Here is a 25,031-nt window from a genome sequence, read left to right on the forward strand (position 1 = left end):
TTCCCTTTCATAAATCCGCGTTGACTCTGCCCAATCCTATTATTATTTTCTAAGTGCCTATGGACATATGTTGCTGTTACTTCATTGTTGCTGGGTCAATATCCTGCAATCCCCTATCTAACACCATTGTCGGAGTACCATCGCCTAAAGGACTGCAGCTGTTTGAGGAGAACACTCACCACTGCCGCCTTAGGGCAACTAGGAATGGACAATACATGCGGCCTTGTCAGTGATGCCTACATTCCATGAAGTCATTTTTTTTAAGTATTGCTCTTGGGCCTGAAAATAATTTGTATGCATCCTTTATTTTACATTACACCAGCTAGAAACTCGCTACTATTTTAAGCTAACTTTATACGGTTTTGAAGTTGAATTGTAATAATTTGCAACAACTGTTTTAGACATACTTTCTATCATATAATCCTGAAAAAGATATTTTAAAATGTCCTACATTCACATTATGATCTAAATCTTGTCACGCTGTTCCAGTTTAACAATCAAAGGGCAGAATGCTAATAGAAATGCTTTTGTTGTGACATTGACCATTGTGGAGAGACACTGGCTTAGAGGACTGCATTATTCACAGTGGAGAGACAGACACAGATTAGTAGTAATAAACTGTTTCTCTATTACATTGAAAATTGCTTAAAATATGTGACTTGTCTACCTTATCTTTATACTGTAGTACACATGACACCATAAAAATATAATTTATTCAAAAAGTAGTTTTAATATGTTAATGCTTTATTACCAAGTACATGTTTGTTATATATTCTTGGTAGCAACATGACATTTGACAAAGAAACTTTTTCAGATATTACGTGACAAAATGTGAAAATTATAAAAATTATAGAGTACATTAAGTAATCGGGGTATGAAAAGCTGACATGCTGACTGACACTGGCTATGTGGGTTATATATTGTCATGGTACTTGAGCATTTAAAAAAAATATTCTGCATGCTGTTATTACATGTTAAAATTATTTCCTAAATTATTTATTTCTATGCAGTGCGTTTTGTATCTGTGGTCATTGAAAATCCTGTATCCAAAGACACTGTTTTTACTCCGTGGAAACCACGAATGTAGACATTTGACAGAATATTTCACTTTCAAACAAGAATGTAAGTACCCTTACACCACAACACGCTTTCCTAGCTAAACATCTGTTTACTGTAAATTCTATTCAAATTATGCCATCAAAGTTTACCACTGTGTTAATCTGGCCAGCAGGCCTCACTTACATTAAGTGTTAAAAGTGTTCTAGTCATTCTTTTAATCTTTTAAATTCTTACGGTACATTCTTAAACACACAATTTCAAATATAGAATTACAGGTATATGTATTGTATCTAAGATAAAAATTAAAATGGGGACCTTCAAACTAACTGACACACAAGTGGAATGTTACAAGGTAATATTCTGTAGAGATATTTCTATGTAATAGATTGTCGTTCCCAACTGTATGTAATTTACTTTGCAGATAACATGATAAGTATGGTCATCTTAACATATATTAATAATGAATGGAGAGGGTTCTTGTCATTAATTTACTGCTATTTTATTATATTTTTATCTTTGTATGTGAGACCAGTTTTTGGGAACAGTCATATTTACAAAACAGTGACATGGCAAAATGTTAGTAACCAAAGTAGATCCATTTACTTGATTAAAGAACAAAATAATTAAAAACTCTTTAGTCAAATATTTATAACCTGACTTGATTGCTTTGTTCCAATACAATTATTTTTGCCACTTCATTGTATCTTGTTCACATATGGGGTTGCCTGTATATTCAGAAATCTAGAAGTAAAAGATATGCTCTCCCGAATTCACTGGATGAGCTTCTATTACCTCTCTCACTGGTTTGATTCACAGTAACTTTCCTCCCCATCGCACAAGACTCCACCAACCATAACAATGAATATTCTCTGATTAATCAAATTCTTTTGTTGAAGTGAAAAATGTCTTTTGGAATAGATCTAGCCTTTCAGACATTAAACTATTTTACTTTTGTTGATTTCCTAATTTGTTAAGTCAAACACATATTGAAGTTGAAATATATAAAATTCAGATTTGCTTCTTCAGTGTTACAATAATATATAAAATCCATGGTCATTTTGACAGTTTTTTTTTAAATTAAGACTACCATCAGTGTTTTATTCCACACTAGCTGGAGTGCCCGGCGGTGCTGAGGGTTTTTTGAGGGCATATTGTTATGAAAAAAGTAGAAATATCTACATATCTTCATATAGCGGTCGATCTGTCTGTCTGTCCTTCCATCTGTCTGTCTGTCTGTCTGTCCGGCTATACACTCTAAAGTTATAGAGCGTACCTACACGTGCGTTACATCCAAAGAAAGCTTACAATTCCAGAACGGTCACAAGCGTATTTACTTTTCGGTCGGACAAAAATTGTTCGCACATTATACAAAAAACCTTCAAAATTCCACTCATTATCCACTCATTAGCATTGACTGACTTCAAGGTCGACCAATCCTGTGCCATCATGATTGACCAATCCTACAGTTCAGTCACCTGATGGTTGACCAATCGGTGTATGTGTGGGCGGGACTAATCGTTTTCATCTCAGGGATCTGGCAGTCATTGCCTCAAGCTAAAAACCCCATTGCCTCAACCTAAAAATATGCTCATCGAGGTTAGTATCTTATTTTTTTTCAAAAAGAGTTACCAAAAATGTTTTATAAGTACTTTAACTTTCATCTTTGAAGGTATTAAAAGCTAGAAATGTTTAGCTTAAAAAACAGTGCAAAACGGGCCTAGGCTTCTCCAACTGCCAACAGCCCAAATCCAGTCCCAGGCTTCCGGCCCACACATCCACCAGGCCCAACAAAGCCCTGGAAACTGCTGATGACCCAAATCCAGTCCTAGGCTCCCGGCCCACACATCGACCAGCCCCAAAAAAAGCCCTCGCAATGCGGGGCTCCCCTGCTTATATAATAAAAGGATAGTGGTGTCTGTCTGTTTGTCCGTCCGGGCATCACTCAAAAGTTATAGAGCGCACCTACACATATGTTATATCAAAAGAAAGGTTATGATTAGGAGGGTGTCCGAGGCGTATTTACTTTTTGGTCAGAAAAAATTGTTCGGGCAGTAGACAAAAAACTTTCAAAATTCTGCTCATTAGCGGTTGGCCAATCATACGGGGGAAATCCGCTCACTAGCATTGAGTGACGTGAAGGTTGACCAATCCTATGGGGGGAGCGTGCTGCATCATGGGGGGCGTTTCATGGCGTGTGTGGGCGGGGCCTAATCTTTCAAACTGCCGTTAATTCGGCCACCTTTACCTCAGCTTTTACTTTTATTCACATTTTAACAGCTGCCACCTTCCTGTTCTATATGGCTTAATGCCAGATCATGTAGTGCAGTTGTCTTCTTAGCTATGGGGTGCTTAAAAACCTGAACTTTAATACAGGGAACTAAGGAAAAGAACAAATTAATTCAGTTTTAAATAGTATTTAGGAACAGTTAGAAATGAAGTAATCCATTTCAAGTATGAAGGAACTCAGTTGTCTTCCAGGGAAGGTCTCCCCACCTTGTGGAGCTGGAGGCCTCAGCCGGGGACTCGGGCTTTCCCCCACCTCGGCCCGGTCCTCGGCTCCATTTGTGGCCGGGGACTCGGGCTTTCCCCCCCTCGGCCCGGTCCCGGGGCTCGGCTCCGTTTGCGCCCGCGGGCCGGGGCCTTGGCCTTTCCCCCCCTCGGCCCGGTCCCGGGGCTCGGCTCCGTTTGCGCCCGCGGGCCGGGGCCTCGGCCTTTCCCCCCCTCGGCCCGGTCCCGGGGCTCAGCTCCGTTTGTGGCCGCGGGCCGGGGACTCGGCCTTTCCCCCCTCGCCCCGGTCCCGGGGCTCGGCTCCGTTTGCGGCCGCGGGCCGGGGACTCGGCCTTTCCCCCCCTCGGCCCGGTCCCGGGGCTCGGCTCAGTGTCCGGGCCTGAGGCGCTAGGGAGGGAGAGGGGAGGGAGGGAGAGAGGCAGGGAGAGGGAGAGAGAGGGAGAGGGGAGGGAGGGAGAGAGATGGAGGGAGAGAGAGCGGGGGAGAGGGGAGAGACAGGGGCAGGGAGAGAGAGAGGGTGAGGGAGGGAAAGAGTGAGGGGGTGGGAGAGGGAGGGAGAGCTCGCCTTCTTCCTTCCTTCCTTCCTTCGCAGGGGTCCATCGGGCCAGGCCTGAGGCGCTCCTTCCCCCCCTCTCCAAGCTAATCCCGAACTAAATCCGGCAGTCTCTCTCTCTTCCCCCCCGTCTCTCTCATCTCCCCCCAGTCTCTCTCTCTCCCCCCCAGTCTCTCTCTCTCTCCCCCCCAGTCTCTCTCTCTCTCACTCCACCATCTCTCTCTCTTCCCCCCAGTCTCTCTCTCTCTCTTCCCCCCAGTCTCTCTCTCTCTCTCTCTCTCCCCCCCAGTCTCCTCTCTCTCTCTCTTCCCCCAGTCGCTCTCTCTCTCTCTCTCTCTCTCCCCCCCGTCTCTCTCTCTCCCCCCAGTCTCTCTCTCTCTCTCTCTCTCTCCCCAGTCTCTCTCTCTCTCTCCCCCAGTCTCTCTCTCTCCCCCAGTCTCTCTCTCTCTCTTCCCCCCAGTCTCTCTCTCTCTCTCTCTCTCCCCCAGTCTCTCTCTCTCTCTCCCCCCAGTCTCTCTCTCTCTCCCTGCCAGTCTCTCTCTCCCCCCCCAGTCTCTCTCTCTCTCTCTTCCCCCCAGTCTCTCTCTCCCCCCCAGTCTCTCTCTCTCTCCCCCCCAGTCTCTCTCTCTCTCTCTCTCTTTCCCTCTCTCTCCCTCTCTCTCTCTCTCCTTCCCACACAGACAGACAGACAAACTCATTTATATATATAAAAATTATTTCTACTTTTTTCATAACAACATGCCCTCAAAAAACCCTCGGCACCGCCGGGCACTCCAGCTAATTTTTATCTATCTATATATATATAAAATTGCTCTTCTGTCTGTCTGTCTGTCTGTCCGTACTCTATACAATACAATACAATACAAATCGCTTTATTGGCATGATAAGGTACATCTTATGTTGCCAAAGCATCAAAATACATTTATGGTTGAACACATAAACGCGGTTCCATTCATACAGTGTATAAACAGGTATATCCCTGAGTTTATAAATATACATTCGCCTTGTTTATATATACTCTTGTCTTAGTTTACTGGTTGTCCCTCTGTTCATGGCAAGCTGTAACATAGTGTGCCGCCAGTGTTACACAGCTTCTCTCCTCCCCCAGTAGGAATGGGAGTTTTTGGTTGTCAGTCAGATTTCTGAATTCAGGGCATATTTGTGAGAATTTTTGGTAGAAATTCTCTCTGATGCCCTGATATTTTCCACAGGCTGTGAGGAAGTGCATCTCTGTCTCAACTACTCCCTGACTGCAGTGAGAGCATATCCTGTCTTCTCTTGGCAGCCTGGTCTGCCTGTGTCTGCCTTTTTCGATTGCTAGGCTATGTTCGCTAAGTCTGTACCTTGTCAAGGTTCTTCTCAGTTTGTTATCCTTTACCATGGTCAGGTAATCATCTATGTTGTATTGTCTGTTTAGGGCCAAGTAGCAATTGAGTTTGCTTTGGGTTTTTGTTGTTTCTGCCCAATATGACAGATATTTTTCCTTTTGCTTAGCGACGATTGTGTTGGGTCAAATTCTTTGTGTTACCCTGTCACTGTCCTGGGACTGGTTATTGTTAGTATTGTTATTAGTTACTTTATTGAGTCTCAGGACTAGTTGACTGAGGGTATTCTTCTTTATGGTCAGCTCTTGGCATTTCAGGGCGTCGTAGTGATAGCATTGGGGGTTGCTCATTTGTAGGTGATTCCAAAATTTGGTGGCTCTTTTTTGGATAGTGATTATTAATGGGTATTGGCCTAGTTCCGCCCTGCATGCGTTGTTTACTGTTTTCCTTTGAGTCCGGAGGATACTTTTACAGAATTCCGCATGTAGGATCTCAATTGGGTGTTTGTCCCATTTTGCAAAATCTTGTTGTGTTAGTGGTCCCCAGACCTCACTGCAATAGAGTGCAATTGGTTCAATTACACTCAATTACACTCAAAAGTTATAGAGCGTACCTACACGCGTGTTACATCGAAAGAAAGCTTACGATTCCGGAACTGTCATAAGCGTATTTACTTTTCGGTGAGACAAAAATTGTGCCGACGGTATCCAAAAAACAATTCAAAATTCCGCTCATTATCCCCTCATTAGCATTGAGTGACGTGAAGGTTGTCCAATCATACAGTTGAGCGACCTGACGGTCAACCAATCGCTGCGTCACGGGGGCGGGTTTATTGCGTGTGCTGGCGGGCCATCCTACAGTTGAGTGACGTGTGATGATTGACCAATCCTACAGTTCAATGACCTGATGGTTGACCAATCGGTGCGTCACATTGCGTGTGTGGGCGGGCCTAATCCTTCTGACCGGAGGTGAGTGGCCACCATCTTGATTCCTAACTTTATTTATTTTTGCCACTTTCTGTGTGTTAGGGAACTAAGGAAAAGAACAATTTATTTCAGTTTTAAATTGTATTTAGGAACAGTTTGAAATGAAGTGATCCCCTGCCCTTCGCCCGGAGGCTCGCCTACTTTGACGGCCGTTTCGAGCGGCTGTGCCGGCGCTGGGTGCGGCCTAGCAGCCCGGGAAGCCTGGGCCTTGAGTTGAGCGGATTCCCGGGGCGATGCCGCTGCCCCCTGGGCCCGAGGCGGATGCCGATCGATTTGTTTTCGTCGCCAGTTTAGACAATGCCCGGAACCTGCTGAAGGCCGTTCATTTCCGCGACCAGGTCACCGTCTTCGCCTCGGCCAAAGGCATCAGGGCTCGGCTCAGTTTGCGGCTGTGGCCCGGGGACTCACTCGGGCTTTCACCCCTTCGGCCCAGTCCCAGGGCTCCCCGCGGCATCAACCGCGCCGCCCGAGAGCCGGACCCAAAGCCACCAGGTGACCGGCCGCGGCGGTCCGTGCCGGGAGCCGCCGCGCACAAAACTTCCCCGCGGCCTCAACAGCCCCGCCCCAGAGCCCGACCCAAAGCTACCAGATGAGCGGCCGCGGCGGCCCAGTCTCTCTCACACTCCCAATCTCTCTCTCTCTCACACACTCCCAGTCTCTCTCTCTCTCTCACACTCCCAATCTCTCTCTCTCTCTCACACTCCCAATCTCTCTCTCTCTCACACACTCCCAGTCTCTCTCTCTCTCACACACACTCCCAGTCTCTCTCTCTCTCTCTCTCACACACACTCCCAGTCTCTCTCTCTCTCTCTCACACACTCCCAGTCTCTCTCTCTCTCTCTCTCACACACACACTCACACTCTCTCTCTCTCACACACTCCCACTCACTCTCTCACACTCCCAGTCTCTCTCTCTCACACTCCCAGTCTCTCTCTCTCTCTCACACACTCCCACTCTCTCTCTCTCTCTCTCACACACTCCCAGTCTCTCTCTCTCTCTCACACACTCCCAGTCTCTCTCTCTCTCACTCGCAGTCTCTCTCTCTCTCACACACTCCCACTCTCTCTCTCTCTCTCTCTCTCACACTCCCAGTCTCTCTCTCTCACACTCCCAGTCTCTCTCTCTCTCTCACACACTCCCACTCTCTCTCTCTCTCTCTCTCACACTCCCAGTCTCTCTCTCTCACACTCCCAGTCTCTCTCTCTCTCACACTCCCAGTCTCTCTCTCTCACACTCCCAGTCTCTCTCTCTCTCTCTCACACACTCCCACTCTCTCTCTCTCACACTCCCAGTCTCGCTCTCTCTCACACACTCCCAGTCTCTCTCTCTCTCTCTCACACACTCCCAGTCTCTCTCTCTCTCTCTCACACACTCCCAGTCTCTCTCTCACACACACTCCCCATCTCTCTCTCACACACTCCCAGTCTCTCTCTCTCTCTCTCTCACTCCCAGTCTCTCTCTCTCTCACACACTCCCAGTCTCTCACTCTCTCACTCCCAGTCTCTCTCTCTCTCTCTCTCTCACTCCCAGTCTCTCTCTCTCTCTCTCTCTCTCTCACACACTCCCAGTCTCTCACTCTCTCACTCCCAGTCTCTCTCTCTCTCTCTCTCTCTCACTCCCAGTCAGCCTCTCTCTCTCTCTCTCTCTCACACTCCCAGTCTCTCTCTCTCTCACCCTCCCAGTCTCTCTCTCTCTCTCACTCCCAGTCTCTCTCTCTCTCACACACTCCCAGTCTCTCTCTCTCTCACTCCCAGTCTCTCTCTCTCTCACACTCCCAGTCTCTCTCTCTCTCACACTCCCAGTCTCTCTCTCTCTCTCTCTCACCCTCCCAGTCTCTCTCTCTCTCACTCCCTCCCAGTCTCTCTCTCTCTCACTCCCAGTCCCAGTCTCTCTCTCTCTCTCTCTCCCACACACTCCCACTCTCTCTCTCTCTCTCACACTCCCAGTCTCCCTCTCTCTCTCACACTCCCAGTCTCTCTCTCTCTCTCACACACTCCCACTCTCTCTCTCTCTCACACACTCCCAGTCTCTCTCTCTCTCACACATACTCCCAGTCTGTATCTCTCTCTCTCACTCCCAGTCTCTCTCTCTCTCTCACATGCACTCCCACTCTCTCTCTCACACACTCCCACTCTCTCTCTCTCTCTCTCACACTCCCAGTCTCTCTCTCTCACACTCCCAGTCTCTCACTCTCTTACTCCCAGCCTCTCTCTCTCTCTCACTCCCAGTCAGTCTCTCTCTCTCTCTCTCACACTCCCAGTCTCTCTCTCAATTCAATTCAATTCAATTCAAATCGCTTTATTGGCATGATAAGGTACATCTTATGTTGCCAAAGCATCAAAATACATTTATGGTTGAACACATAAACGCAGATCTATTCATACAGTGTATAAACAGATATATCCCTGAGTGTATAAATATACATTCGCATAATTTATATATACTCTTTTCTTAGGTTTACTGGTTGTCCCTCTGTTTATGGCAAGCTGTAACATAGTGTGCCGCTAGTGTTACACAGTTTCTCTCTTCCCCTAGTCGATATGGGAGTTTTTGGTCGTCATTCAAATTTCTGAATTCAGGGCATATTTGTGAGAATTTTTGGTAGAAATTCTCCCTGATGCCCTGATATTTTCCACAGGCTGTGAGGAAGTGCATCTCTGTCTCCACCACTCCCTGACTGCAGTGAGAGCATATCCTGTCCTCTCTTGGCAGCCTGGTCTGCCTGTGTCTGCCTTTTTCGATCGCCAGGCTATGTTCACTAAGTCTGTACCTTGTCAAGGTTTTTCTCAGTTTGTTATCCTTTACCATGGTCAGGTACTCAGCCATGTTGTATTGTCTGTTTAGGGCCAAGTAGCAATTGAGTTTGCTTTGGGTTTTTGTTGTTTCTGCCCAATATGAGAGGTATTTTTCCTTTTGCTTAGTGACAATTGTGTTGGGTCGAATTCTCTGTGCTACGATGTCACTGTCCTGGGGCTGGTTATTGTTAGTAGTGTTAGTGGTTGCTTCACTGAGTCCCAGGACTAGTTGACTGAGGGTGTTCTTCTTTATGGTCCTCTCTTGGCATTTCAAGGCTTCGTAATGATAGCAGTCTCTCTCTCTCGCTCACCCTCCCAGTCTCTCTCTCTGTCTCTCACTCCCACTCTCTCTCTCTCTCTCTCTCTCTCTCTCACACACTCCCAGTCTCTCTCTCACTCCCAGTCTCTCTCTCTCTCTCTCTCACACTCCCAGTCTCTCTCTCTCTCTCACACTCCCAGTTTCTCTCTCTCTCTCACCCTCCCAGTCTCTCTCTCTCTCACTCCCAGTCTCTCTCTCTCTCTCTCACTCCCAGTCCCAGTCACTCTCTCTCTCTCTCACACACTCCCAGTCTCTCTCTCTCTCACACACTCCCAGTCTCTCTCTCTCTCACACTCCCAGTCTCTCTCTCTCTCTCACATTCCCAGTCTCTCTCTCTCTCTCTCTCTCTCACTCCCAATCTCTCTCTCTCTCTCTCTCTCTCACTCCCAATCTCTCTCTCTCACACTCCCAGTCTCTCTCTCTCTCTCACACTCCGTCTCTCTCTCACACTTTCAGTCTCTCTCTCTCTCTCACACACTCCCAGTCTCTCTCTCTTCCCCCAATCTCTCTCTCTTTCTCTTCTCCCCCAGTCTCTCTCTCTCTCTCTCTCCCCCAGTCTCTCTCTCTCTCTCTCTCTCTCCCCCCCAGTCCAATTCCAATTCAAATGCTTTATTGGCATGAAAGTTTACAGAGAACCATATTGCCAAAGCTTACATAGCAAAAAGGTACAGTTTTCCAACATTCTGTAGGTGTCAATCGATTTGACATTTGTTGGGTACATACAATATTACTTTTAAACAATATTAATTTTAAACAGTCTTTGTATTTCATTTGGTACATTCAATATTAATTTTAAACAGTCTTAATTTTAAACAGTCCTCAGGTTGTGACATGTTGTTACATATTTGGCCCCAAGGTATGGTCTGTCTCCTTCTCCTAGGACTAATCTCAATTTTGACAGGTCATCCAATTCCTTGAAATCTGGGGTTGTTTGGCTTAGCTTGTTGAATAATATGTTTCTTGATGTGTTGAATTTTTCGCATTTTAGGAGGAAATGCATTTCTGTTTCAACCTCGCCGGCCAGACATTGATCGCATATTCTATTCTCTCTAGGCTGCCAGGATTTCTTGTATCTGCCTTTTTCAATTTCCAGCTGGTGGTCGCTTAGTCTGTACCTGGTGAGGGTCTGTCTCTGTTTTGTGTCTCTGATGGTCGTGAGGTAGTCTGCCAGTTTATATTCTCTTTTTAGGGCCCGGTAACATTCTAATCTGCTTTGGCTTTCGGTTATTTTGTTCCAATGTTCCAGGTAGGTTTCTTTGCATTGTTTAATGATTTGGTTCACTCGGATTGGTGTTTGGACGGCTGTGTTGGTCTGGGGCTGGTCAGGGTCCGGCTGAGTACTTAGTTTCAGTAGCAGCTGACTCAGGGGACTCTTTTCTGGGTTTAGCTCTTGGGTCTGAAAGGCTTTGAAATGAAGGGTGTCTGGGGAGCTAGATTTGAGGTGATTTAGGAAGTTTAGTGCTCGTTTTTGGATGTTTATTATCAGTGGGTATCTGCCTAGTTCGGCTCTGCATGCATTTGTTGGCGTTTTTCTTTGGGTGCGAAGGATGCTTCGGCAGAATTCTGCATGTAGGGCTTCTATTGTGTGTTTTTCCCATTTAGTGTAGCTTTGGTGATTTAGCGGGCCCCATACTTCACTACCGTACAGTGCAATGGGCAGGATTATGCTGTCAAATATTTTGAGCCAGATTTTGATTGGGATTTGGATGTTGTAGAATTTTCTTTTTATTGCATATCGGGCTCTTCGGGCTTTTTCTTTTAGTGCATTCACTGCTATGCTGAAGCTCCAATAGTTAGACCAAGGTAGGTGTAGCTCATAGTGTGTCCTATAGTGGTATCACTGAGGGTAAACTGGTATTTGTTTTCCTGACATCTGGGCCTTTTTTGAAAAATCATGATGTTGGTTTTCTTTAGATTTACTGTTAGAGCCCAATTTTGGCAGTATTTGTCGAGTAGGTCTAGTTGTTGCTGTAATCCCTGTAGTCTCTCTCTCCTTCTCTCTCTCTCCTTCCCTCTCTCTCTCCTTCCCTCTCTCTCTCTCTCCTTCCCTCTCTCTCTCTCTCTCTCTCTCCTTCCCTCTCTCTCTCCTTCCCTCTCTCTCTCCTTCCCTCTCTCTCCTTCCCTCTCTCTCCTTCCCTCTCTCTCTCCTTCCCTCTCTCTCTCCTTCCCTCTCTCTCTCCTTCCCTCTCTCTCTCCTTCTCTCTCTCTCTCTCCTTCCCTCTCTCTCTCTCTCCTTCCCTCTCTCTCTCTCTCCTTCCCTCTCTCTCTCTCTCCTTCCCTCTCTCTCTCCTTCCCTCTCTCTCTCTCTCTCCTTCCCTCTCCTTCTCTCTCTCCCTCTCTCTCCTTCTCTCTCCTTCCCCCTCTCTCTCCTTCTCTCTCCTTCCCTCTCTCTGTCTCTCTCTCCTTTCCTCTCTCCTTCCCTCTCTCTCTCACACTCCCAGTCTCTCTCTTTCTCTCTCTCCCCCCCAGTCGCTCTCTCCCCCCCAGTCGCTCTCTCCCCCCCAGTCGCTCTCTCCCCCCCAGTCGCTCTCTCCCCCCCAGTCGCTCTCTCCCCCGCAGTCGCTCTCTCCCCCCAGTCGCTCTCTCCCCTCCAGTCGCTCTCTCCCCCCCAGTCGCTCTCTCCCCCCAGTCGCTCTCTCCCCCCAGTCGCTCTCTCCCCCCCAGTCGCTCTCTCCCCCCAGTCGCTCTCTACCCCCCAGTCGCTCTCTACCCCCCAGTCGCTCTCTACCCCCCAGTCGCTCTCATCCCCCCCCAGTCGCGCTCTCCCCCCCGTCGCTCTCTCCCCCCCCAGTCGCTCTCTCCCCCCCAGTCGCTCTCTCCCCCCCAGTCGCTCTCTCCCCCCCAGTCGCTCACTCCCCCCCAGTCGCTCTCTCCCCCCCAGTCGCTCTCTCCCCCCCAGTCGCTCTCTCCCCCCCCAGTCGCTCTCTCCCCCCAGTCGCTCTCTCCCCCCCAGTCGCTCTCTCCCCCCCAGTCGCTCTCTCCCCCCAGTCGCTCTCTCCCCCGAGTCGCTCTCTCCCCCCAGCCGCTCTCATCCCCCCAGCCGCTCTCTCCCCCCCAGCCGCTCTCTCCCCCCCAGCCGCTCTCTCCCCCCCAGCCGCTCTCTCCCCCCCCAGTCGCTCTCTCCCCCCCAGTCGCTCTCTCCCCCCCCAGTCGCTCTCTCCCCCCCAGTCGCTCTCTCCCCCCCAGTCGCTCTCTCCCGCCCAGTCGCTCTCTCCCGCCCAGTCGCTCTCTCCCGCCCAGTCGCTCTCTCCCGCCCAGTCGCTCTCTCCCGCCCAGTCGCTCTCTCCCGCCCAGTCGCTCTCTCCCGCCCAGTCGCTCTCTCCCGCCCAGTCGCTCTCTCCCGCCCAGTCGCTCTCTCCCGCCCAGTCGCTCTCTCCCGCCAGTCGCTCTCTCCCGCCCAGTCGCTCTCTCCCGCCCAGTCGCTCTCTCCCGCCCAGTCGCTCTCTCCCGCCCAGTCGCTCTCTCCCGCCCAGTCGCTCTCTCCCGCCCAGTCGCTCTCTCCCGCCCAGTCGCTCTCTCTCCCGCCCAGTCGCTCTCTCCCGCCCAGTCGCTCTCTCCCCCCAGTCGCTCTCTCCCCCCCAGTCGCTCTCTTCCCGCAGTCGCTCTCCCCCCCAGTCGCTCTCTCCCCCCAGTCGCTCTCTCCCCCAAGTCGCTCTCTCCCCCCAAGTCGCTCTCTCCCCCCCAGTCGCTCTCTCCCCCCCAGTCGCTCTCTCCCCCCCAGTCGCTCTCTCCCCCCCAGTCGCTCTCTCCCCCCCAGTCGCTCTCTCCCCCCCCAGTCGCTCTCTCCCCCCCCCAGTCGCTCTCTCCCCCCCAGTCGCTCTCTCCCCCCCAGTCGCTCTCTCCCCCCCAGTCGCTCTCTCCCCCCCCCAGTCGCTCTCTCCCCCCCCAGTCGCTCTCTCCCCTACAGGCGCTCTCTCCCCTCTCCTTCCCTCTCTTCCCTCTCTCTCTCTCTCTCCTTCCCTCTCCCTCTCCTCCTCTCTCCTTCCCTCCCTCTCTCCTTCTCTCTCCTTCCCTCTCTCTCTCTCTCTCTCTCTCTCTTCCCCCCCAGTCGCTCATTCTCTCTTCCCCCCCAGTCGCTCTCTCTCTCTCTTCCCTCCAGTCGCTCTCTCTCTCTTCCCTCCAGTCGCTTTCTCTCTTCCCCCCAGTCACTTTCTCTCTCTCTTCCCCCCAGTCGCTTTCTGTCTCTCTTCCCCCCAGTCGCTTTCTCTCTCTCTTCCCCCAGTCGCTTTCTCTCTCTCTCTTCCCCCCAGTCGCTTTCTCTCTCTCTCTTCCCCCCAGTCGCTTTCTCTCTCTCTTCCCCCCAGTCGCTTTCTCTCTCTCTTCCCCCAGTCGCTCTCTCTCTCTCTTCCCCCCAGTCGCTCTCTCTCTCTCTTCCCCCCAGTCGCTCTCTCTCTCTCTCTTCCCCCCAGTCGCTCTCTCTCTCTCTTCTCGCAGTCGCTCTCTCTCTCTCTTCCCCCAGTCGCTCTCTCTCTCTCTTCCCCCCGTAGCATTCTCTCTCTCTTCCCCCCAGTCGCTCTCTCTCTCTCTTCCCCCCCATCGCTCTCTCTCTCTCTTCCCCCACTCGCTCTCTCTCTCTCTTCCCCCCAGTCGCTCTCTCTCTCTCTTCCCCACACTCGCTCTCTCTCTCTCTCTCTTCCCCCCACTCGCTCTCTCTCTTTTCCCCCCACTCGCGCTCTCTCTTCTCCCCCCACTCGCTCTCTCTCCTCCCCCCACTCGCTCTCTCTCCTCCCCCCACTCGCTCTCTCTCCTCCCCCCACTCGCTCTCTCTCCTCCCCCCACTCGCTCTCTCTCCTCCCCCCACTCGCTCTCTCTCCTCCCCCCACTCGCTCTCTCTCCTCCCCCCACTCGCTCTCTCTCCTCCCCCCACTCGCTCTCTCTTTTCCCCCCACTCGCGCTCTCTCCTCCCCCCACTCGCACTCTCTCTCTCCCCCCACTCGCTCTCTCTCTTCCCCCCACTCGCTCTCTCTCTTCCCCCCCACTCGCTCTCTCTCTTCCCCCCAGTCGCTCCCTCTCTCTCTTCCCCCCAGTCGCTCCCTCTCTCTTTCCCCCCAGTCGCTCCCTCTCTCTCTTCCCCCCAGTCACTCCCTCTCTCTCTTCCCCCCAGTCGCTCCCTCTCTCTCTTCCCCCCAGTCGCTCCCTCTCTCTCTTCCCCCCAGTCGCTCCCTCTCTCTCTTCCCCCCAGTCGCTCCCTCTCTCTCTTCCCCCCAGTCGCTCCCTCTCTCTCTTCCCCCCAGTCGCTCCCTCTCTCTTCCCCCCAGTCGCTCCCTCTCTCTCTTCCCCCCAATCGCTCCCTCTCTCTTCCCCCTAGTCGCTCCCTCTCTCTCTTCCCCCCCCAGTCGCTCCCTCTCTCTCTACCCCCCAGTCGCTCCCTCTCTCTCTTCCCCCCAGTCGCTCCCTCTCTCTCTTCCCCCCAGTCGCTCCCTCTCAAATTCAAATTCAAATCGCTTTATTGGCATGATAAGGTACATCTTATGTTGCCAAAGCATCAAAATACATTTATGGTTGAACACATAAATGCAGTTCTATTCATACAGTGTATAAACAGGTATATCCCTGAGTGTATAAATATACATTCGCATTGTTTATATATACTCTTTTCTTAGTTTACTGGTTGTCCCTCTGTTCATGGCAAGCTGTAACATAGTGTGCCGCCAGTGTTACACAGCTTCTCTCCTCCCCCAGTAGGAATGGGAGTTTTTGGTTGTCATTCAGATTTCTGAATTCAGGGCATATTTGTGAGAATTTTTGGTAGAAATTCTCCCTGATGCCCTGATATTTTCCACAGGCTGTGAGGAAGTGCATCTCTGTCTCCACTACTCCCTGACTGCAGTGAGAGCATATCCTGTCTTCTCTTGGCAGCCTGGTCTGCCTGTGTCTGCCTTTTTCGATCGCTAGGCTATGTTCGCTAAGTCTGTACCTTGTCAAGGTTCTTCTCAGTTTGTTATCCTTTACCATGGTCAGGTAATCAGCTATGTTGTATTGTCTGTTTAGGGCCAAGTAGCAATTGAGTTTGCTTTGGGTTTTTGTTGTTTCTGCCCAATATGTCAGATATTTTTCCTTTTGCTTAGCGACGATTGTGTTGGGTCGAATTCTTTGTGTTACCCTGTCACTGTCCTGGGGCTGGTTATTGTTAGTAGTTACTTCACTGAGTCCCAGGACTAGTTGACTGAGGGTATTCTTCTTTATGGTCCTCTCTTGGCATTTCAGGGCGTCGTAGAGATAGCATTGGGGGTTGCTCATTTGTAGGTGATTCCAAAATTTGGTGGCTCTTTTTTGGATAGTGATTATTAATGGATATTGGCCTAGTTCCGCCCTGCATGCATTGTTTACTGTTTTCCTTTGAGTCCGGAGGATACTTTTACAGAATTCTGCATGTAGGATCTCAATTGGGTGTTTGTCCCATTTTGCAAATTCTTGTTGTGTTAGTGGTCCCCATACCTCACTGCCATAGAGCGCAATTGGTTCAATTACTGATTTGAAAATTTTGAGCCAAATGCTAATTTGGATTTCTATTTGGATTGATTTTTTGATGGCATAGAAAGCCCTTCTTGCTTTCTCTTTCAGTTCATTCACAGCCAGTTTGAAGTTTCCCGTAGAACTGATTTTTAAGCCCAAGTATGTGTAGTTAGTGGTTTGTTCAATTTTGTTGTTCCTACTGTGAAATTTATTTTGGGTCCCTGATGTTTGGATCTTTGCTGGAACACAAGGACTTTGGTTTTTTGGGGATTTATTGTCAGGGCCCAAGTCTGGCAGTACGACTCCAGCAGGTCCAGGTTCTGCTGTAGACCCTCCTTAGTTGGTGACAGCAGAACCAGGTCGTCTGCATAGAGGAGGAATTTAACCTTGGATTCATATAGGGTGAGGCCGGGTGCTGTAGATTGTTCAAGTAGTTTTGCCAATCCATTTATGTAAATATTAAAGAGTGTCGGTGAGATTGGCGAGCCCTGCGTCACCCCCCGCCCCTGTGGGAAGTATTTTGTTTGTTTGTCTCCAATTTTAACTGCACATTTGTTGTTTGTATACATTGATTTAATTACATCATATGTTTTCCCTCCTACCCCGCTTTCGATAAGTTTCAGGAATAAACCGTCATGCCAGATGGAGTCGAAAGCCTTCTGGAAATCTACAAAGCATGCGTAGATTTTGCTTTTGTTATGGTGAACGTGTTTGTCAATTAGGGTCTGTAGGGTGAAGATATGATCGGATGTTCTATAGTTTGGCAGGAATCCAATTTGGCTTTTTCTCAAGACATTGTGCTCCTCAAGGAAGTTTATAAGTCTTTTGTTTATGATGCTACAGAATACCTTCCCCAGGTTACTGTTTACACAGATGCCTCGATAGTTGTTTGGGTCGATTTTGTCCCCACTTTTGTATATGGGCGTTATGAGTCCTTTGTTCCAGATATCAGGGAAATAACCGACACTCAGAACCAAGTTGAAGAGTTTTAGGATAGCCAGTTTCATTTTGTCGTCTGTGTGTTTAATCATCTCGTTTAGTATGCCGTCTGTCCCGCAAGCTTTTCCTGGTCGCAGGTCCTTGAGTTTTTCAAGAAGTTCTTTTTCTGTTATTATGGCGTCTAGCGGGTTTTGGTTATCTTTTATGGCCATTTCTAGCTTTTCCAGTTTTTTGCATATTTGGTGTTGCTCTGGTCTTAGTGTGTTTTTCTGGTATAATTTTTCAAAGTGGTTTACCCATGTGTCCCCATTTTGAATGGCCAAATCGTCGTGTTGTTTTTTGTGTAGTGTATTCAAGTTGTCCCAGAAACAATTGGAATCAATGGATTCCTCCATGGAGCTGAGTGTATTCTTAATATATTGCTCTTTTTTGGTTCTGAGTGTGTTTCTGTATTGTGTTAGTGTCTGACAATAAGTAAGGCGTAATTCCTCGTTTTCTGGATGTCTGTGTTTTTGGTTTGATATTTTTCTAAGTTTTTTCCTCATGTTATGGCAATCTGGGTCAAACCATTTTTCATAGTTTTTTGTTTTGGGTTTGTTCTTGCGAGCTTTCAAGTTTGCACTTGTTGCCAAATTGTCAAAAATATTGTTTAGGTTAATAACTGCCCGGTTTACGCCTTCCTTATTGTGAGTGTATATGTTATCCAGAAAGGTGTCTAAGAGAGCTTGAGTTGATGCATTGCTAATTGTTTTCTGGTATTTTTCCGTGTCGTTTTTGGCCCATCTGTACGATTTTTTGGTGTTGTACAGTTTACTGGGTTGTGTTTCTATGTTGTTTGTTTCTGTCTTTTTGAGATACATAGTAATTTGACTGTGATCTGACAGTGTTGTTTGTGGTTTGACTGTGAATGCTCTGAAAGAGGATGGGTCTAAATCTGTAATCATATAGTCTACTGTGCTGCAGCCAAGAGGTGAGCAATAGGTCGATCTTCCTAGGAGGTCTCCTATGAACCTACCATTGACAATGTACAGACCCAGGTTTCGACAGAGCTGTAGTAGCTGTTTTCCATTGGTATTTGACTGCTTGTCGCAGTTATGCCTGTATGGAAGGGAAGGGATGTCAAAGTGGTTATTCCCGAATACGTAATTGTTTCCCTGATTATTGGTGAAGTCTGGTTCTTCGCCCGTTCTTGAATTGAGGTCCCCACAGATCAACACGTTCCCCTGGGCCTGGTATTGGATAATTTCCCCCTCCATGTTGGAGAAGGTGTCCTCTTTAAAGTACGGGGAATCAATTGGAGGGATATAAAGTGCGCAAATGTAAACGTCTTGGGTGTTTGAGATAATCTCCCTCTCAAGTTTGAGCCACATGTGGTTTACGCCCTTTTTTATAAATTTGATGTAATTCTTAAGTTCTGTTTTAAACCAGATCAGTATGCCTCCGGAGTCTCTGCCTTGGGTTGCACTTGGTAATTTATTGGAGGGGACCACCAGCTCAGTGTACCCTTGGGGACATCCAGTGTGTCCTTTTCCTTTATACCAAGTTTCCTGTAAAATGATAATATCTAGATCTTTAGTTTCATCTATGAACTCTGGGGTCCTACTCTTCACGTCCAGCACCAAAGAGCGTAGACCTTGGATGTTCCAGGTCAAAATATATAAGGATTTCATGTTAAGTTTGATCTTTTACTATGATAGGTTAAAGAGTGGTACGTGTTTGTCGTGTCTAAGTGTGGGGAAAAAAAGATCACTTCAGTTGTCTATAAAAGTTAATACAATTTGGTTACAGTTCTTTCTATTAATTAGTCCTTGATCCATAAGGCGGAAGTAGATGCTGCTGCACATCTGCTTATTGTCTCTTAATGGATTGTTTCTGTCTGAGGTATTGCGTACGTCCTGTGCATCTCTCCCTCTGTCTGGCTGGGAGCGGTCCTGTTCCCCTGTGGGACAGGAGTGGTGCAGGTCTGATATTGTTGTTTTGCATGGGGATCCTCTTTGGTCTCGGTTGGTGTGGTGGTGGTCTTTGTCGTGGTCCTGATATGTACCCCGCTGATCTCTGGTGGTCGGGGGGGGGGTCCTCTTGGAGTCTGGGTATGGACCCGGTTAAAAGCGACGTCCTTCAGGGCTTTAGCAAAGATCGATATTCTTTTCCTTTGGATGTGGACGTGGTCGTAAAGACATTCCTCATCGAGGGTGGGGTGTTGGGCCAGGTGCACGTTGTGTTGTGATTCGCAGTCTTTTGCTATGCTGGCAATTATCTCATGAATTGTGTTGTTGTTGAAGTCTGTTCTCGGCAATATTGTGGAAACAGTGATTCTAGTGTTTGGAAATGTACTGCTTGCCTTCCTAATCATTGCTCTGAGCGATGTTGCTACCTCTTTCTGTTGGGCCTTGAGGTCATTTGTGCCCGTGTGTATTATTATGTGTTGGGGGGAGCCTAATCTGGCTTTGGTCAGCCATCCCATGGCTCTGTCTGTTGTTGGGCACCAGATCTTTTCTACTTTACTTCTAGGGAAGAGCTTTTTCTCCCATAGAAATTTCCCATTTGAGTCTATGAGTATTACGATGTCAGCCTTGTTTGTGTTTACTGTCTGGTGGCTTTCGCCTGGACTCATAGTGTGTGTGCTGGGCTGGGGTGTCTGGTGTGTGCGTACCTCTTGTGAGCGGCTCGCTTGTGGTTCCACGGTGGTGGGGGAAGATTGAGAATCAGTACGCTGGTCGGTCTGTGTGGCACCCCTTGTATTGTGTGTCTGTTGCTTTTGTTCCGTGTGGGAGTGCAGCCGTTCCGTCCGGCTCTGTCTTGTCTTATCTCTAGCCTCTGGTTGCTGGTCTAATGGTGCTATCTCTCCTCTATGGCTCTCTTCTTTTTCCTGCAGCTCTTTCACCTGATTCCTAAGTAGATTCACCTGGTTCTCAAGTAGATTCAGCTCTCTCTTGTGTCTCTCCCTCTCCTGCTTTTGTTCGTGATTCATTTTGAGGAACTCCTCTCTAAGTTTAACCATCTCTATCTCTAATTGGTTATATTTATCTTTTATTTGTATCTGGCTGTGTGATCCCGGGGTATGTGTCTGGTCGGCCCTGGAAGGCTCACTCACTTCCTGGCTATGCTGCTCTTCTCTTGGTGAGCTGGGATTGGTAGGGGGACTATGTGTGGCTTCCTCCCTGGTAGTTATGCTGGGGTTTGTCAGTTGTATCGTGTGGCTGTGGGTCCCCGGGGTTAGTGTCTGGTTTGAACTGTGTGGCTCGTTCACCTCCTGACCAGGCAGATTTCCTCCTGGTAAGTTGTCAATGTTGGGGGGAGTGCGGGCCACTCTGGGGCTGTTCCTTCCCCTCTTAGTTAATCTTTTCAGTGTCCTGAAGGCTGTTGCAAATTTGTCGAGGTTGCCTTGCACTAATATTGTTCCGGTATTGTACGCATTGACAGTCGTGGTTGCCCTGTCTCCTGGTGTGTTAATTTTCATTTTGGACCCATTTGCGGTATTTTCTAGCTTAACACTGGTATAGTGTGATTTTATTGCTGTGATCCAAGCCGCTGGCTGATCTGAGTAGAAAATGAGGTTACTTTTTGTCCCATTGTTGTACCAGTCAGCAAAAAGAGTTTCTGGTTTTTCTCTCATCTGATCATGCTTGATCGCTTTTATAGCTTTTTTTGCGGTGTTGGGGGGAATCTGGAAGCGGTTGCTCTCAGTGTCCCTCGGGGGCTGTTGTGGATCTTCTGATTCGCTCATTTTTGGTAAAGTATTGTTGATCTTAGAATAGGCTTTTCTGGGGCCCCGGGTTTGGTGTTTCCCTCTCCCTGTTCGCGACCTTTCCCGGTCCCCCTCTCCGACCCCGTGGTCCCTGGGCCTCGGCTCCTGGGTTCACCCTTCCCAGGTCTGAGTCTGTGAGCTGTTCCCCTCCCCCTCAGAGGTCTCTGGGCCTTTGTCTCGGCCTGGCTCCTCGGGCCTTTCCCTGGCTTCAGTCTCCCTCCCTGGGCCCTGTACTCACAGTCTTGGTTTGCTTCTGGGAGCCTTCTGGTTGCTCCCCTTCTCCTCAGAGGTCTCTGGGCCTGGCTCCTCGGGCCTTTCCCGGGCTTTCTATCCCAGCCACCGCTCGGGCTGTGCCTCGTTCGCCGTTCGGATGCTGGATTGCGGCCGTCGCTCGGGTGCTGGACTGCGGCCGCCGCTCGGGCCGTGTCTCGTTCGCCGCTCGGGCTCCCCGAGTCACCTCGCTCCGGCTGCCGCTGCGTCTCCGTGCGGCCTCCCCGATTCGCCTCACCTCGTTTCCCGAAGCAGCCTCCCCGAGTCACCTCGCTCCAGCTGCCGCTGCGTCTCCGTGCAGCCTCCCCGATTCGCCTCGCCTCGTTTCCCGAAGCGGCCTCCCCGAGTCACCTAGCTCCGGCTGCCGCTGCGTCTCCGTGCGGCCTTCGCCGAGTCATCTCGCCTCGGTTCCCGATGCGGCCGAGTCACCTCGCTTCTGCTGCTGCTGTGGCCCCGTGCGGCCGCTGTTTGGGTTCTTCTTTGGGTTTGTATATTTCTTCCCTTATTTCTTTTTGCTTTGGCTTTTTTTTTTCTAATTTCTTCTGGTTTTTTTTTTCCTTTGGTGGTCTTTTTGGCGGTCTTTTCCTTCCTTACTTAATCTAGACTAATCTAAACTTAAACTTAACTAAACAAAACTAAACTAACTTAACTAGAAATAAATTTAATTTTAAAACCTTTTAAAACTTGAAATGAAACTTTTTTCCCCACTTTAAACACTAAAAACACTAAAAATTCAGCAGCCCATCTTCAGCGTGTGTATTCACTCCTCCTCCCTCCTCTCTCTACACTGACTGGTTTCTCTCAGACCCCTCTCTCTCAGGGAGATATTTGTACACTCTCCCTCTCTCTCTTCCCTCCAGTCGCTCCCTCTCTCTCTTCCCCCCAGTCGCTCCCTCTCTCTCTTCCCCCCAGTCGCTCCCTCTCTCTCTTCCCCCCAGTCGCTCCCTCTCTCTCTTCCCCCCAGTCGCTCCCTCTCTCTCTTCCCCCCAGTCGCTCTCTCTCTCTCTTCCCCCCAGTCGCTCCCTCTCTCTCTTCCAACAACAACATGCCCTCAAAAATGCCTCGGCACCGCTGGGCACTCCAGCTAGTTTTTATCTTCTATCTATATATATAAAAGACCTCTTCTGTCTGTCTGTCTGTCCGTTCTCTATACGTTTGAAAGTTATAGAGCGTACCTACACGCGCGTCACATCAAAAGAAAGCTTACGATTACGGACCGGTCATAGGCGTATTTACGTTTCGGCTGGACAAAAATAGTGCCCACGGTATCCCAAAAACGTTCAAAATTCCGCTCATTAAATGGCAAAAGTTCCGCTCATTTGCTCATTAGCATTGAGTGACATGAAGGTTGACCAATCATGCAGTCGAGCGACCTGACAGTTGACCGACGGTTGACCAATCGCTGCGTCTCGGGGGCGGGTTCATTACGCGTGCGGGCGGGCCATCCTACAGTTGAGTGTTGAGTGACAGGATGATTGACCAATCCTACAGTTCAGTGACCTGATGGTTGACCAATGGGCGTGTGTGGGCGGGCCTTATCATTCTGAACCGAGGTGAGTGGCCGCCATCTTGATTCTTCACGATTTCTTTCCCACACTTTCTGTATGTTAGGGATCGAAGGTAAATATTTGAATTATGTGTTAGGGAATTAAATAACAATTTATTTGAGTAGGAAATGAAGTGATCCCCTGCCCTTCGCCCGGAGGCTCGCCTACTTTGACGGCCGTTTCGAGCGGCTGTGCCGGCGCCGGGCGCGGCCTAGCAGCCCGGGAAGCCTGGGCCTCGAGTTCAGTGCTCCGCTCTAACCGCCGCCGTCCCCCCTCCTCCTCACCCTCGCGCAGGGGGGACTCGGGGCTGCTCTCCGCCCGCTGCAGGCAGGCCTGAAGCTGAAAAAATTTCTCTCTCTCTCTCTCTCTCTCCTCTTCCCCCTCTCTCTCTCTCCTTCTCCTCTTCCCTCTCTCCCTCTCCTTCTCTCTCTCCTCTTCCCTCTCTCTCCTCCTCCTCTCTCTCTCTACTTCCCCCTCTCCTGCCGCGAGTGCGGGACAGGCAAAACCGGTGCTTTTGAATCAGCTGTCCCCGATCGCAATCTGACACGGGAGTCTGCAGCCTCGCCAACCGGGTCCAAAGGCCCGCCTCGTTCACCAGCAGGAACCCCGGGGCTCGCTTCGGAGCACTGGGCACCCCGGCCTCCCGTTGTCAGAATGACTCCGTTCTGCTACCGAGGTGAGTCCGGCCGGGCCTGAGGCGCTAGCGAGGGAGGGGAGGCAGGGAGGGAAAGGAAAGGAGGGAGAGGAGAGGGGGAGAGGGTGTGAGGGAGAGTGTGTGAGGGAGAGGGGGGGAGAGTGTGTGAGGGAGAGGGGGGGAGAGTGTGTGAGGGAGAGGGGGTGAGAGTGTGTGAGGGAGAGGGGGGGAGAGTGTGTGAGGGAGGGGGGGAGAGTGTGAGGGAGAGGGGGGAGTGTGTGTGGGAGGGGGGAGTGTGAGGGAGGGGGGGTAGTGTGAGGGAGAGGGGGGGTAGTGTGAGGGAGGGGGGGTAGTGTGAGTGAGAGGGGGGGGTAGTGTGAGGGGGGGGGTAGTGTGAGGGAGGGGGGGGTAGTGTGAGGGAGAGGGAGAGGGGGGGAGTGTGTGTGAGGGAGAGGGGGGGGGAGTGTGTGTGTGAGGGAGGGGGGGGAGTGTGTGTGTGAGGGAGAGGGGGGGAGTGTGTGTGTGAGGGAGGGGGGGGGAGTGTGTGTGTGAGGGAGGGGGGGGAGTGTGTGTGTGAGGGAGGGGGGAGTGTGTGTGTGAGGGAGGGGGGAGTGTGTGTGTGAGGGAGGGTGGAGTGTGTGTGTGAGGGAGGGGGAGTGTGTGTGTGAGGGAGGGGGGGAGTGTGTGTGTGAGGGAGGTGGGGGGGTGTGAGGGAGGGGGGGGGAGTGTGTGTGTGAGGGAGGGGGGAGTGTGTGTGTGAGGGAGGGGGGTGTGAGGGAGGGGGGGGAGTGACAGTGACAGCATAACACAAAGAATTCGACCCAACACAATCGTCGCTAAGCAAAAGGAAAAATATCTGTCATATTGGGCAGAAACAACAAAAACCCAAAGCAAACTCAATTGCTACTTGGCCCTAAACAGACAATACAACATGGCTGATTACCTGACCAGGGTAAAGGATAGCAAAATGAGAAAAACCTTGACAAAGTACAGACTTAGTGAACATAGCCTGGCGATCGAAAAAGGTAGACACAGGCAGACCCGGCTACCAAGAGAGGACAGGATATGCTCTCACTGCAGTCAGGGAGTGGTGGAGACAGAGATGCACTTCCTCACAGCGTGTAGAAAATATCAGGGCATAAGGAGAATTTCTACCCAAAATTCACAAAAATATGCCCGGAATTCAGAAATTTGAATGACGACCAAAAACTCCGATACCTACTAGGGGAAGAGAGAAATTGTGTAACCTTAGCGGCAACTATGTTACAGCTTGCCATAAACAGAGGGACAACCACTAATATAAGAAAAGAGTATATACAAATTATATGAATGTATATTTATACACTCAGGGATACATCTGTTTGTACACTGTGTGGATAGATCTGTATTTTTGTGTACAACCATGAATGTTTTTTCGATGCTTTGGCAACATAAGATGTACCTTGTCATGCCAATAAAGCGATTTGAATTGAATTGAATTGAGTGTGTGTGTGAGGGGAGAGGGGAGTGTGGTGTGAGGGAGGGGGGGGAGTGTGTGTGAGGGAGGGGGGGAGTGTGTGTGTGAGGGAGGGGAGGGGCAGAGTGTGTGTGTGAGGGGGGGGAGTGTGTGTGTGAGGGGGGGAGTGTGTGTGTGGGGGGGCAGTGGTGTGTGGGGGGGGGAGTGTGTGTGTGAGGGGGGGGAGTGTGTGTATGAGGGAGGGGGGGGGAGTGTGTGTGTGAGGAGGGGGGGAGTGTGTGTGTGAGGGAGGGGGGGAGTGTTATAGACGTGTTTAGTTTTAAAAAATGTTCAAAAAACTACTAAATAACCTCATTCGCCTCTCTTCCCCCCCAGTCGCTCTCTCTCTTCTTCCCCCCTAGTCGCTCTCTCTCTTCCCCCCCAGTCGCTCTCTCT

General features: G+C 49.8%; 1 protein-coding gene across 1 annotated transcript in view; it reads left to right on the top strand.

The window, feature by feature from the left end:
* LOC147113862 (protein phosphatase 3 catalytic subunit alpha-like) overlaps positions 1 to 25,031 on the top strand; it is a 663,284-nt gene that overhangs the window by 432,995 nt on the left and 205,258 nt on the right. Inside the window, exon 6 of the mRNA XM_085995237.1 lies at positions 1,011 to 1,122. Within this exon, the coding sequence (XP_085851363.1) occupies positions 1,011 to 1,122 (112 nt within the window). The remainder of the gene's footprint in view (positions 1 to 1,010; positions 1,123 to 25,031) is intronic.

Source organism: Somniosus microcephalus, chromosome 8 (genome assembly GCF_052327205.1).
Source record: "Somniosus microcephalus isolate GS21.2 chromosome 8, FLI_Smic_1.0, whole genome shotgun sequence".
Classification (NCBI taxonomy): Eukaryota; Metazoa; Chordata; class Chondrichthyes; order Squaliformes; family Somniosidae; genus Somniosus; species Somniosus microcephalus.